At 36.0% G+C, this 14,475-nt stretch overlaps 1 protein-coding gene across 2 annotated transcripts in view; it reads left to right on the top strand.

Moving 5' to 3' along the window:
- Positions 1–14,475, top strand: part of ZNHIT6 (zinc finger HIT-type containing 6) — a 93,313-nt gene that overhangs the window by 46,721 nt on the left and 32,117 nt on the right. For both annotated transcript variants that reach the window (XR_006383187.1, XM_044238612.1), the window contains exon 9: positions 10,392–10,516. Coding sequence is in view for 1 of the 2 variants with exons in the window: in XM_044238612.1 (XP_044094547.1) it covers positions 10,392–10,516 (125 nt within the window). In the remaining variant the exon portion in view is untranslated. The remainder of the gene's footprint in view (positions 1–10,391; positions 10,517–14,475) is intronic.

Below are 14,475 nucleotides of genomic sequence, written 5' to 3'. Positions count from 1 at the left end.
ACAACTATCATATGATCTCCCTGATACGATGAAGTGGAGATGCAACGTGGGGGTTTTGGGGGGCAGGAAAAGAATAAATGAAACAAGATGGGATTGGGAGGGAAACAAACCATAAGAGACTTTTTTTTTTTTAAAGATTGTATTTATTTGTCAGAGAGAGAGAGAGAAAGAGAGTAAGTGCACACGCACAGGCAGGCAGAGTGGCAGGCAGAGGCAGAGAGAGAAGCAGGCTCCCTACTGAGGAAGGATCCCGATGCGGGACTCGATCCCAGGACCCTGGGATCATGACCTGAGCTGAAGGCAGCAGCTTAACTGACTGAGCCACCCAGGTGTCCCACCATAAGAGACTCTTAATCTCTCAGAACAAACTGAGGATTGCTGGGGGGAAGGGAGTCAGGAGAGGGTGGTGGGGTTATGGACATTGTGGGGGGGGTGTGTGCTGTGGTGAGTGCTGTGAAGTGTGTAAACCTGGCGATTCACAGACCTGTACCCCTGGGGCTAAAAATGCATTATATGTTTATTTAAAAAATTTAAAAATTAAAAAAATAATCGGATTGCCCCAATGCATTAAAAAAAAGAAGAAGAAAGAAACAAATTTTTAGTATGCAGTTAAAAGTTAGGATTTTTTAAAAACTTCCTGCCATTAGAAAACAGGGTGTTGGAAGTTAACATTATTTCGAGAATATTGGTACAGAATAAAATATATTATCAGAGAACATTAAGGGGATTCCAGAATGTCTAAGGATAGCATTAATTACTTTCAGATGTCTTGTCTTAGGAAAATTGCAGACTCCGTTGTTGCCTTTTAGTTAGATCCCTTGAAAGTAAATGTGCTGAAGGAAGGGTTAGTAAAGGTGGGATTACTTAATTTCCTTATTTTCTTTTTGGAATTTGATTCTATAAATGAGTACTTACAATAGTAAGCAAACTTGCAAGTAATAGAAGATGCCATCATCCAAAATTGCCCATCTATAAGATAATTTCCAGTAAAAATATTACTTAAAATGTAGTATCTTTGAGTTTTAATCAATTTTACACTAATAATTATTAAAATTATTCAATTCAGAAGTATTTTTTTAACATTTAAAGTATTAAGGTCATAGGTAATAAAATTAAATTTTTAGTTTACATACACATTTTTGTTACAGAAAAGTATAAATGGGTAATCAGTAAAAGATTTTCAAACATAAATACATTATTCAGGGTAAAATTTTTTTGTGGAGAATTAGAGTGGAAATACAAGTTCAAGGAGAAGAGGGAACCGTATAAGCTTTCTAACTATTAAGGAAGAGCTTGGGGGGAAAAAAGAGAAGAGCATGTTCATCTTTTTTTTTTTTTTTTTTTAATTTTTTAAATTTTATTTTATTTTTTCCAGTGTTCCAAAATTCTTTGTTTATGCACCACACCCAGTGCTCTATGCAATACATGCCCTCCATAATACCCACCACCAGGCTCACCCAACCGGCCACCCTCCTCCCCTCCAAAACCCTCAGTTTGTTTCTCAGAGTCCACAGTCTCTCGTGGTTTGTCTCCCCCTCCGATTTCCCCCAACTCACTTCTCTCCATCTCCCAATGTCCTCCGCGTTATTCCTTATGCCACAAGTAAGTGAAACCATATGATAATTGACTCTCTCTGCTTGACTTACTTCACTCAGTGACTTATTCACTCTTCCAGTCCCACCCATGTTGATGCAAAAGTTGGGTATTCATCCTTTCTGATGGAGACATAATACTCCATTGTATATATGGACCATATCTTCTTTATCCATTCATCCCTTGAAGGGCGTCTTGGTTCTTTCCACAGTTTGGTGACTGTGGCCATTGCTGCTGTGAACATAGGTACAGATGGCCCTTCTTTTCACTACATCTGTATCTTTGGGGTAAATACCCAGTAGTGCAATTGCAGGGTCATAGAGTAGCTCTATTTTTAATTTTTTTGAGGAATCTCCACACTGTTTTCCAAAGTGGCTGTACCAACTTGCAATCTCCCCATCAGTGTAAGAGGGTTCCCCTTTCTCCACATCCTCTCCAACATTTGTTGTTTACTGTCTTGTTGATTTTGGCCATTCTAACTGGTATCAGGTGGTATCTCAATGTGGTTTTGATTCGAATCTCCTGATGGCTTATGATGATGAACATTTTTTCATGTGTCTGTTAGCCATTTGTATGTCTTCTTTGGAGAAGTGTCTGTTCATGTCTTCTGTCTATTTTTTGACGTGATTATCTGTTTTGTGTGTGTTGAGTTTGAGGAGTTCTTTATAGATCTCGGATATTGGCCCTTTGTAGTGTCATTTGCGAATATCTTCTCCCATTCCCTGGGTTGCCCCTTTGTTTTGTTGACTGTTTCCTTTGCTCTGCAGAAGCTTTTGATCTTGATGAAGCCCCAGAAGTTTATTTTTGCTTTTGTTTCCTTTGCCTTTGGAGACATGTCTTGAAGTTGCTGTAGCCGATGTCAAGGAGATTACTGCCTATGTTCTCCTCTAGGATTTTGATAGGTTCCTGGCTCTCATTGAGGTCTTTTATCCATTTCGAGTTTATCTTTGTGTATGGTGTAAGAGAATGGTCAAGTTTCATTCTTCTATACATAGCTGTCCAATTTTCCCATCTGTCTTTTAAATGGATGATATGGTATCGAATTACTATGGTATTCAGATTTGAGTAAATTTATTTAAGAGTGAGTTAACATTTTCATTTTAAATCATTAGTATTTACATTCCACAATAAATTGTGTTCTTTTCATCTATTTAAATTTGAGAGTAACATTTTTAAATGAAATTTTATATAACCTAGTTTAAAATATACAAAAGTGGGGCACCTGGGTGGCCCAGTCTATTAAGCATCTGACTTTGGTTTTATCTCAGGTCATGATCTCAGGGTTGTGAGATCAAGGCCCATGATGGGCTCCATGCCCAGTGCAGTGTCTGCTTGAGATTCTTTTCCTCTCCCTCTCCCTCCCCTTCCTCCTCTACTCCTGCCTTCACTGGCATGTGCACTCTCTCTCTCTCTCAAATAAATAAATAAAATCTTTAAAATATATATATGCAAAAGTATCATCGTTTTCCAAAACTATTTTAAGTTATATATAACAAAAAAGTATGAAGATCCTGAATAAGTTTTCACAAACACACCAAAAAATGTTTGCTGCAAGGGTGAATTAAGATCAAGGTTAAATCGAGAGGCAAATGGGTATCTTGATGCAACATAATAAATATTAATAACAATCTCATATTGAGTGCCTCCACTGTTGTTCAGTGCATTAGGTGCGTTTTTTAGATCCATTATGATTATGTTACATTATACAGGCTTTATAAGTTTTACACATTGTAAGTGATAGAGAGCCCTACCTGTAGGTTCATAACCACCACATGGTGGTACCTAGATCCAAACCTAGGCCTGCCTATCTCCCAGTACACTGGTATGTGTTCTCAAATGGACATAATGCATGTTCTTTGATTATGTGAAACCCAACCCCAGTTCTTAGTTATATCTTTTTGGGATTGTTGATTGTTTTTCAGAGAGCCACGGTCAAGATGAGTACGTGTTCAAAATGCTGTTAAACTATGGCCATATTTTGGATCTAGATCTTAGAACAAAGGAAGCAAGAGAACACTTGAAGACTAGAAAATGTAGAATCAATCTGAAGAGTGTCCATACATATAAAGGAAATACGTAGAGTGAGGTACCAAATATTTTTATCAGAGAGGGACATATCCAGTGGGTTTTATGCATGGCATTCTGCTTACAGCAGTTTTATGATAAGAACTATAAATTTAGCTGCAGAGAAGCTGAAGCTCAGCCAGTTGGCACAGCTGGGTTAGTAGGTACTAGTTATCTAGGTACTTCATTTGCTAACCCTACCTACCTCCCCTTTTTTTAGCACAGCCTGAAAGAATATGTGCAGGTTGGTAAGGAACAAGAGAATATATTTTGAATGTCTGCTTAGCTTTAGAATTTCTATCATGACAATTGTCCCACTGAAATTTGTTAATTATTTCTTTGACTAGTACCATCAGTAAACTGTGGGATTTATTTCTCTGAACTTATTACCTAGTAGACCACCTCTATGTGGTAGATACTAAATAAATATTTGAGGAATTAATCAATGAATAAGTGTTTACATTTCCACATGCATTAAGTGTAATGAAGTATGTACTATATTTCCACAAGATAGGAAGGTTAAGATCTGAGAAATTGACCTATCCAGAAGAAACCAATTTACAGTTACAAAGTCAGGTTTTGGACTTAGGTCTGTCTATAAGATCATGCTTTTTCTACTAACTAATCTTGTCATAGATCATGAACATAATTCCTTTCTAGTATGTCATTTCCCTGCTAGAGGTTCTTTATTATAAAAAAAATCTTCAGAGTATAGAATCTTACTACTGATACTAGTTGGACAACTTCTGCTTTAGAAACATTTCATCTGTTAAATTCTCTTATGTAATCTTTATAAGCTAGCTGTTGAATAGATAACTTTTCCATCATTATACCAATGAAGAAAGTGGAATAACAAACGTTGAGGAGTCACAAAGGACCTTAAGGTCTAAGGATCTTAAGATTGGAGCCCAGGTCTCTGGATTTAAAAGTAATTAAGCTTCAAGTAAGGATCAGGAAAGACTGAACAAATGGCATCTAGAACAAGTAAGAGCTTTGTAAATCCCTCTTTAAAGTTTTAAAATAAGTAATTGGCCACTATTTTACCCCATTCCATAGCTTTCATACCATGGATAGACTAGAATCATTTGTTGCTGCAGTATGAACTGTTGAGCCTTCTGAAAGAGGAGACATGTGTCTGCACTACCCAGCTCGTGACTAGTGCCCCATATCAAACACTTATAGTCCTCATTTACATAGATATATTGAAGTCCCAAAACAAAGTACAGCAAATTACTAATTCAACCACTGTTGGCTTTTTTTTTTTTTTTTTCTTTTTTAAATATGAAAACTAAGCAGCCGCTGGATGGCTCAGAGGGTTAAAGCCTCTGCCTTCGGCTCAGGTCATGATCCCAGGGTCCTGGGATCGAGCCCCACATCGGGCTCTTTCCTTGGTGGGAGCCTGCTTCCTCCTCTCTCTCTCTGCCTGCCTCTCTGCCTACTTGTGATCTCTCTCTGTTGAAAAAATAAATAAAATATTTTTTTAAAATGTATGAAAACTAAGAGAAATTAGGTAAAAAAATTCAACTTTGGCAAGATCCATTTCTATATGACATGGACTGTATGAATTGCAAAAGTTGTGACATAGGAGTATTATTTGGAGAAATTTTAAATAAAACCTTTGCTTTTAAACAGAAGAATTCAAACTCTCTGACCCCTGTACTTAGTTTTAATTTATGTATCTTCTCCTATTCTGGGTCTTTGTAACAATCTGGTTTTTCTTCCTTTTCATATGGATTTTGAAAACCAGTTTGTTTCCTTAATCCGTACACTTTCTGCCCTATTAAAATGAGTTTATTACTTTAAAGTTTGTATTATTATTATTTTTTTAAAGATTTTATTTATTTATTTGACAGACAGATCACAAGTAGGCATAGAGGCAGGCAGAGAGAGAGGGGGAAGCAGGCTCCCTGCCGAGCAGAGAGCCTGATGTGGGGCTCGATTCCAGGACCCCGGGATCATGACCTGAGCCGAGGCAGAGGCTTTAACCCACTGAGCCACCCAGGCGCCCCTAAAGTTTGTATTATTTTCAAGGAATTTGATAAATGTGGCTCTAAAAGAGTTTGCAGTTGATTCAAAAACCATAATTCACTGGTATGGCCTGGAGGAGCCATACCTTAAAAACAGTTAACTATCAAATAACTGATTTATATTAAGGTTAATTTAGGGCTCCTGGCTGGCTCAGTCAATAGAACATGTGACTCTTGATCTTTTGTGAGTTTGTGAGTTCAAGTCCCGTGCTGGGCATAGAGCTTGCTTATATACATACACACATATATATGGATAGAAAGATTTTAATTTTTTTTAATAGCCAAAGATTCAACCTTGTACATTTGTAATCAGTTAGTTGCACTTTTAACTCGGAAATCTAGATTGAGAAATAAATGCAGCGATTAAGGATGTTAAGTTAAGTGCTATGAACATCACATAAATATCAAAACTTACAAGGATGGGTGCCTGAGTGGCTCAGTCAGTTAATCGTGTGCCCAGGTCATGATCAGCTCAGGTCATGATCCTGGAGTCCCTGGATCAAACCCCCACTAAGTGGGGAGCCTGTTTCTCCCTCTCCCTCTGCCTGCCATTCTCCTGCTTGTGCACACATGTGCACGCTCCCTCTCTCTCTCTCTCTCTCAGGCAAATAAATAAAATCTTTAAAAAATATATCAAAACTTGTAGAATTTTAAACCTGGAGTCAATTTGGTGATCACCTCATCCGGTGACCTTATTTTTTAGTGGAAAAAGTTCTGTGGCCTAGGGACTACTATTAGATTATTATATTTGGAGAATATTTATATTTAGTTTCAATATTTTATAGGAGGGGAGAGGGAGATCATCTAAGGAGTGTCAGTAATGGGAAATCAAGTAGTTTGTGACTTTTTAAAATTCAGTCCTCTTTTGAGTTAGGAGAAACTTTTTTAAAATCCTAATTTGCAAATAAAGTAGTGGAAGAAGTTGAGAACTTGGGCAGTTTCTTTGAAAGTTAGTAACAGAGCCAAGATTAAAAACATACCCTTGAATATCAAGACAACTTTTATTTATGTAATGTCAATCACTGCAACACCTGTTTAGCCTACTGAGCCATGCTGCCCTTCTAATGCCCCTGTAAAGCTGCCTAGAGCAGGTCAACTAGTCAGCCTGTGAGGGTGAACAAGTGAAATAACAAAAGGAAATGTCTGAGAGGATCCCTAGGGTTAAAAAAAAAAAAAAAAAAAAAAAAGACAGATGTTGGTGTCTTAATTCTTCCAAACCTAAGTAGTTTGTCTTATGGTAGCAGAGCCATTCTACTAATGGGAACTCCAGAGTTGAGAAAATTTCAAACAGATAAAGCTGTCCCTTAGGATTCAGTAATTTAATGGCTTGAAAAAGAGCTAAGGCCTATAAATGTTTTAGGCACTGCCAAGCTGGACTCTACAGCTTGCCTAAAGATAATAGAAATAGAAACGTTAAAAGTTCTTTTAGCTTCCTAGAAGTAAGTGTGATCTAAAACAATAGTTTGAAAGTTTTAATTCTATATTTAAAATGTAAAATGCATAAAAAAGCAAATGTGTGTTTCCGTGCTTATATAGTAAGTATCATTCTTTGTTACACTGAAGAAGTCCAGTGACCTGAACTAAAGTTTCTATCCAAATGTGTTTTGTTTTAGGTAAATACAAATGTAAAACTTTGTTTATGGCTTAAGTAAATGAGCTAACAGTTTCTCTGTTTTATCATTTAATCCCTGCAATAACTCTGAAGTGATACTGTCATTCTTTCCAGTTTCATGTGTGGAAACTAGGGATCAAAGAAGTAAAGTAACTTGTCCAGAATCACAGACCAATGAGTAATGGCACCAGGACTTTAACTCATGGTATTAGGCCCCAAACCCAAGCAGCCACTAAAAGTTGATGCTTTATTTAACTACAGGTCACAAAATGTTACCCATATGTGTTTGATAACTTTTCTTCATAAACAGTTTACATAATTTTCTTTTTAAATTTATGGGCAAATTTTAATGGAAGACTGAGATACCACTAGTAGTAGAAAAGTAAAGAAATTCAGGATTTCAACTAAAAGATTATCTAGTGAAGTCAGACCTCTTTAACAGACTTGAAAGCCGAAGTCTAGAAGCTTACTGACAATACCAATATTAACTGTGATTAGAAGTTTGCAACATTTTAGGGGAAACACTAAATAAAATTCAGCAGTTCTAATGAAAACCATACAACATACTAGATTTTCATTGTATTTGAATAAATTATTTTAAAAATAATTAATTGTAAGTTCTTATAAATGTTTGCATCCTAAGTGCTTTGTTAAAGTAGAAAGAAAAGTAAAAGGACCTGCTACACACATAAAACAGGAACCAAATTTTTTATAACTAAATAAGTAATCATTGTAGCTTTGAGGTTGAAGTAATGTATAACTTACTACATGTTACTTTTTAAGTATCTCTAGATGTTTCTCTGCTGGGAATATATTTAATACTTTATCAGCAAGAATACTAGGCTTCCAGTTATGTGGCATTTGAAGAATTTTTTTTTTTAATGCAGCTTTGAAAATACAGAGAAACCTAATACCTAAAATGTTAAGTCTACACTGAAAATTACCAAAAACTGAAATAAGTGGAAAACATCCCCTTACTTGTGAAATGTTTCTTAATAGAAGTCTTGTGATTCAGTTTAAATTCACAGAAGATAAGTTGCTGCAAGTGTTTGTAAGATATACTACTTAAAAATTTCCTAACTGAGAATTCAAGTCTTATTTTCTCTTAAGAAAAATTTGGTTATATCCATTTTATATTCTGCTTTAAAAGTTAATCTTACACTTTGATATCTAATTCAGTCTCATTTTCTCTTATGTATAATTGCTGCTAACTTTAAAAAAAGACCCTGCTATTTCAAAGGGGAATAATGTTTAAAAGATGTGAAGCATTTAATCCTTGAATGCTGGAACCACTTTTAAAGTATTGTAAGCACATCTGTGTTACATTACACAGGGAAAAAAATGTATGCATTCCATGGCCTATGGGCACTAGGGTGGCTGGTTTGGGAAAACTGAGTATTTTGCATTTCATGTTTCTTTCAACATAAAAATGTTTCTGTGATTCTAAAATGAAGAATTGAATTCCAAGGATAGGGAATTTAGTCAGGCAAACATAAGTCAAGTACAGTTCCCTCTCTTTTCACCTACTTCTACTTCTCAAAAAAAATCAGTTTCCATAGCGGGTTTTGTCTTTGCATTTTGTTAAACACTTCCCACCCCCCCACCACCTCCCTTATTTGAAAAGTATTCCAGGGAACAAACTTACATCTCTATACATCTACACCAGGAGTTCTTCATAAGTGCATTGCATGTCTCAGTCAGCTGCAAGTTACGGTGCAAATAATCTATTACTCATTAGGAAGGACCAAAGTTTGTAAATTATTTACTCTTAACAAAATTACAGCAGATTCAAATGTATTCCAGTGACAACTTCATTCTTGATCACTTGTATCCAGTATGCTTTCTTGAGCAGGAGGGAAAAGGATGGAATTACAGCTGTCAGGGTGGGTATTCCTTAGGATCTGTGTTTTGCATATGAATATCATCTGTCATTGGTGGAGATGGAAGAAAAAAGTTGGAAAATTATGACTACATTGGTGAAATGTTCTCAACTTTTTCCTCTTTAATGTGGCATGATATTCATATGCCAACATATTCCTACGTGCAACTCCTAGTGAGCTAGTGAGTGAAACTCCGAGTGAGTGAAATTCTACCCCTTTCTCTGCTGCCCCAGAAAAGCAACCAAGGAGGAGAATGTTAGAGGAATGCATTTTTAATCAATTCAAAAAAAGTTCCTTTTTTTTTTTTTAAAGGTGTGACTTGAGAGTTTTATACCTTAAGGAACATTAGCATCTAATTACCTGTGACACATTTGACAGCTATGTCGTGATACCTTGAGTGGTAAACTTCATATTCCTTAAATTTTGTGCTTTAGCCTCATCTAGAAACTCAAACCTGTTTTATTTTTTTTAATTTCAAAATAAAGGAAGACCTAATTAATCATATGGCAAGGTAAGTTTCTTATTTATAATTAGAATGAACTTTTTCCAAAAGTATTCCTAGCCAGTTACTTTAACACCATATGTTCCTGTAAATTATCATGAGATAGTTTTTTGTTTTTCTTTAAAGGCTCAAACTAAATATATTTGAGGAATTTGGATTTTGAACTAGTCATTCCCTGATCCAAGAAGAATTCATGACACATTAAACCATAGATACTGTATAAAAGTTAGCCTTTATTCCTTGATCTGAAAATGACTTGTTTTCAAGCTTTTCTAATATCCACTTATTTGATGTGCTCTTGATTTAGCTTTAGAACCTGTATAGTAATAGCATCTGATTTTTTAAGAGGTATTAAACTTACTATATTATAAGGAAATAACAATTGAATTAATGTTATTAACATTAAAAAAAATTTTTTTAAGATTTTATTTATTATTTGACAGACAGAGATCACAAGTAGGCAGAGAGGCACGCAGAGAGAGAGAGAAGGAAAGCAGGCTCCCTGCTGAGCAGAGAGCCCGATATGGGGTTCGATCCCAGGACCCTGGGATCATGACCTGAGCCGAAGGCAGAGGCTTTAACCCACTGAGCCACCCAGGTGCCCCAACATTTAAAATTTTTTTTAATGTAAGGGACTCTGATATATCTTCTTTATTAGTAACTTTGAGTATTAAGGATGTTTTTTATTTTTGTTTTGCTTTTTTTATTGTAAGGTATTATGAGCTGGATCCTTACAAAAGTCTCCGTGACAATTTGAGGAACAAAGTGATTATTGAATATCCAACATTACATGTGGTATTAAAAGAATCCAGTCATGACTTGGAAGTTCTTCACCAAGGTAAATGTAAATTTGTTCCTATAATGCTTAGAGTAACTCTAGTGAACCTGAGCACTTACATGACTGTCTTTATTTCTTTATATATTTGTTTTCCCCCTGTATTTACACACTTACCTGAATTTGCTCTATAGCTAGCTATAGTTAATGTAAAGAACCAAATGAATGAGCTACTGATTCTGTCATGATGGGAGCACGTAGCTTATAATATCAGTTTAAAATGAATAAGTGTGTCTCTAAAACAACATTCTTTGCCTTATTAGGGTACTACAGGTTTTTGTCTTTTTTTAAAGCTAATAGCCTTTAAGTAACAGTCTGTCCAATATCAGATAAATTTACTCTTTAGTTAAAACTCTTTCTTTAGAGATTCCTAAAATGAGGGATTATAAAACATTTTTAGTATTTTACCTTATAGAAAGAGATAATGTTTGAAAAAACATCAGGTTTAAAGTTTGAACTGTGTTTAGAATAAGCTAGTGCCATTGACTTGACCTTTACTTTCTTTTTTTAAACGCAGTGGTTTTATTTTCCTTGATGTTTGTTTCTTTGGCTATATTTCTTGTCATTTTAGTGATTCTTTAAAAGTAGATACTTGTCCCTCTTTGGCGAGTAATGGAATTGGAAGTATTAAAACTGGAAATGCATAAAAGCTTAGTATCTAAAATGACTTATCCATCTTTGCCACCGCTGGTTAGAATGAGCTACTTGTGTTTCTAAATGCAAAATCTAGAGGATTTATAAAATTCAGAAATTACTTTTTAAAAGACAGAGAGGGGACTCAACTCAAAACCATTAGATACCACTATTCAGCTAAGAATAATAGTTACAGGCCAAGTTTCATTGTAACAGTCTCCAGATGACCAGTGAATCCTTGGATTGGCTTGAATCTATTTTTTAAATGATATTACTTGAAACATCAGTTTAGATTTTATTGTTATACCAGCAGTATAGCTGAAATAGGCAGTAACCTTTATTTTAAGGTTTTCTTTTACACATGTGTATAATGGGGTTTTTTCTTGGCAAAAGTGAATAGGAGAAATTTTTTTTTCAAAGCAGCCAAAATTTTGTCAGCATCACAATTCGAAACTAGAATTTTAGATAGCAAATGTTGAAGTTTCTAATAATCATTTATGGACCTCTTAATCCTTAGATTAATTCTTGACTTTACATTTTTCACAATTTGAGAATATCTGATTTTTTTCTCAAATTACAAATGTGTTATAAATGACCAATTTCACTTTTTTTTCTTCTTTTTTTAAAGCTGTGTAAAACCTTACTTTTTCCTTCATATAATTCACATAGCTCTCTAAATGTTGGTTTCAGGGAAAGTTGTTTAGTAATGTGGATTACTAGCCAGGGCAAACATGTCTGTGTCAATAAACAGAGCACACACAGCAACTCTTTCACCTTGTTTAGGAATGCACACTGAAGGAAGGCTTCCTGTAACGAAGCAGAATGAAAAGGCTACTTTTGTAGTGTACTTGGAACCTGATTAAGTAAAATTTGCTATTTTTTGGTGGGTATATGATATTTGACTTATTTACAGGAAGACAAGTGACTAGTTCTTTCAGGATAGAGGATCATTTAGAGCTGCTGTGGCAAAAACTTAGAGAGTCTGACAGGATCTTAAGGACCATACCGGTGTTGTTACATCATAAATACACGCACTTTAAAAATAATGCTGGGTTTTTTGTACATGCCTTTCTTTATGTGAAATGCACACAATTTTGTCTGTGCATTTCTTTGTGTGAAATGCACTTCAAGTTATCTGTTTCTTTGAACATTTTCATAACTTTGGATATCCTGCAGGGTGGTCCCTTAATGCAGGAGGAGGCTTATATAAGAACAAGGCATTTTCTTTGGAAAGCCTTGAAATTCCTTCTCTCTCCGGAGGCAAAAATGTTAGGATTTTGATCTTGAGTTCATAGCACAAGGTGTCTCTCTTCTCGTTTGGGAAAAATGTGTTTCTGGGCCAGCATTCAGTAGTTTTCACTTGATCATTGTTATAATGTTTGGTATGGTTGTAGATTGCCGTAATTTCTTTTCAAAAGTCTGCTGGTATTGATGGGCAATAGGCAGGTGTTGTTTCTTTGCTTTTTAAGGAATGTAAAAGGTTGACTGGAAAAGATTGAGCAGTTAAGGTAGCCCACTAGATTAGAAATGTGGAGTGCTAATCACCCATCTTCTGTTAGTCCAGTGGGAAGTGCTTAGAATGGTGTTACCTGCTTCATAGTTCCCTATTTGCCAAAGTTAGCTAGGAGCTTTAAATGATTTAATAAGAGCATGCTGGGGGCACTTGGGTGGCTCAGTCAGTTAAGTGACTGCCTTCAGCTCAGGTCATGATCCCGGGGTGCTGGGATCAAGCCCCACATCTGGCCTTCTTCTCCCTCTGCCTGCTGCTCTCCCTACTTGTGCTCTCTCTGTCAAATAATAAATAAAATCTTTTAAAAAAATAAATAAATAAGAGCATGCTGCTTTTTCAGTCTTAAGAAACAAAGAATGGAATACAATAAAAGAAGAAAACAGGCCACTTCAGGAAGGAAAGAAAGAGAAGTGTTTCCCCCAAACTGCAGTAGTACAAAGTTCCACTGATTTAAAAATATCAGCAAAATGTATATCTGTCTTGTTCTAAAATAACTCGAATAGAAAATGTCTCTGCCGGGCGCCTGAGTGGCTCAGTGGGTTAAGCCGCTGCCTTCGGCTCAGGTCATGATCTCAGGGTCCTGGGATCGAGTCCCGCATCGGGCTCTCTGCTTCGCAGGGAGCCTGCTTCCTCCTCTCTCTCTCTTTGCCTGCTTGTGATCTCTCTCTGTCAAATAAATAAAATAAAATCTTTAAAAAAAAAAAAAAAAGTTAAAAAAAAAAAAAAGAAAATGTCTCTGCCTTTTGACAAGGAACCCAGCCCCAAACTGAGGACTTCAGTTAGTGAAAATACATAAAGTAGGAGCTACTCATCAATCTCTTGGTGGGCCAGTGTATCCTTTCATCCATTCTGTCTCCCCCTCTCTCCTCTCCTCATTCTTCCTTACCCTCTTTCTTTTCCTCTCTTTCAGTGTGTGTGGCATATTGGGGTGGGGAGATGGGGATGGATCTCAGGCACAAGAACACACATGTAAACTTTACAGTGCAGTAGGTACTCTAATAAAATGTGTATTAATTGCAAAGAAAGCCAGAGGAGAAACAACTGACTTGTATTATCATGGAGATACTTTGAAGGATTGTACTAGAGTTTGAAATTTCACAAGGATCAGGACTATATCTTGGATTGAACCTGTTTCAGTGGTTTGCTCATATAAAGGGATTTAGTAAACATTTCAGTTGCTGGGATGATCTTAAATCTAGGTACCATCGACAACCCCCAAGGAACTTGGCAGTTGAATATGAGGCAAGATCTAGGTTTATGATTCTAGCATCAGCTCTTACTAAGCTGTGGCCCCTTGAACATTTTCTCTGGCTCAGAGCTTTGTTCCCCTCATCTACAAAATGGAAATAAATGGCTATCAGCCTATAGCAAAATAATCTGTATTTTAACCTTAATTTTCAGTGTTTTAATATATTATTTCCTTTTAGCTGCTCTGTAGAATGAGATAGAGCTGTTACTCTGGTTGACTTGCATTCATGTTGATTCAGCAAGCAGGCTACACTGGGAAGTTAGATATAAGGAGGAAAAATCTAGTCTCTCTTCTTAAGGAGCTCTCAGTTTAGTAAGTGAATCGTAGTCTTGCTTGCTCCAATCAGGACTGCTCCTTTAAAGGAGCTCCATTTCTGCTCTAAGTTATCTTTCCTATGAAAGGAAGGAGATGGCAATTAGCTAGTCCTCTCTCAGCCCACATTCACTCAACATACACTGACCCTCAATTTTAAGTTTTAAAAAAAATGATGGAAAAATTTATTCCAAGCACACTTGGCCAGCCTATGTGATGATAGTGATCTTTTCAATGGTACGATTATGGGATCATAAC

Source organism: Neovison vison, chromosome 2, assembly GCF_020171115.1.
Source record: "Neovison vison isolate M4711 chromosome 2, ASM_NN_V1, whole genome shotgun sequence".
Taxonomy (NCBI): domain Eukaryota; kingdom Metazoa; phylum Chordata; class Mammalia; order Carnivora; family Mustelidae; genus Neogale; species Neogale vison.
This window is presented reverse-complemented; position numbering and strand designations above follow the sequence as displayed.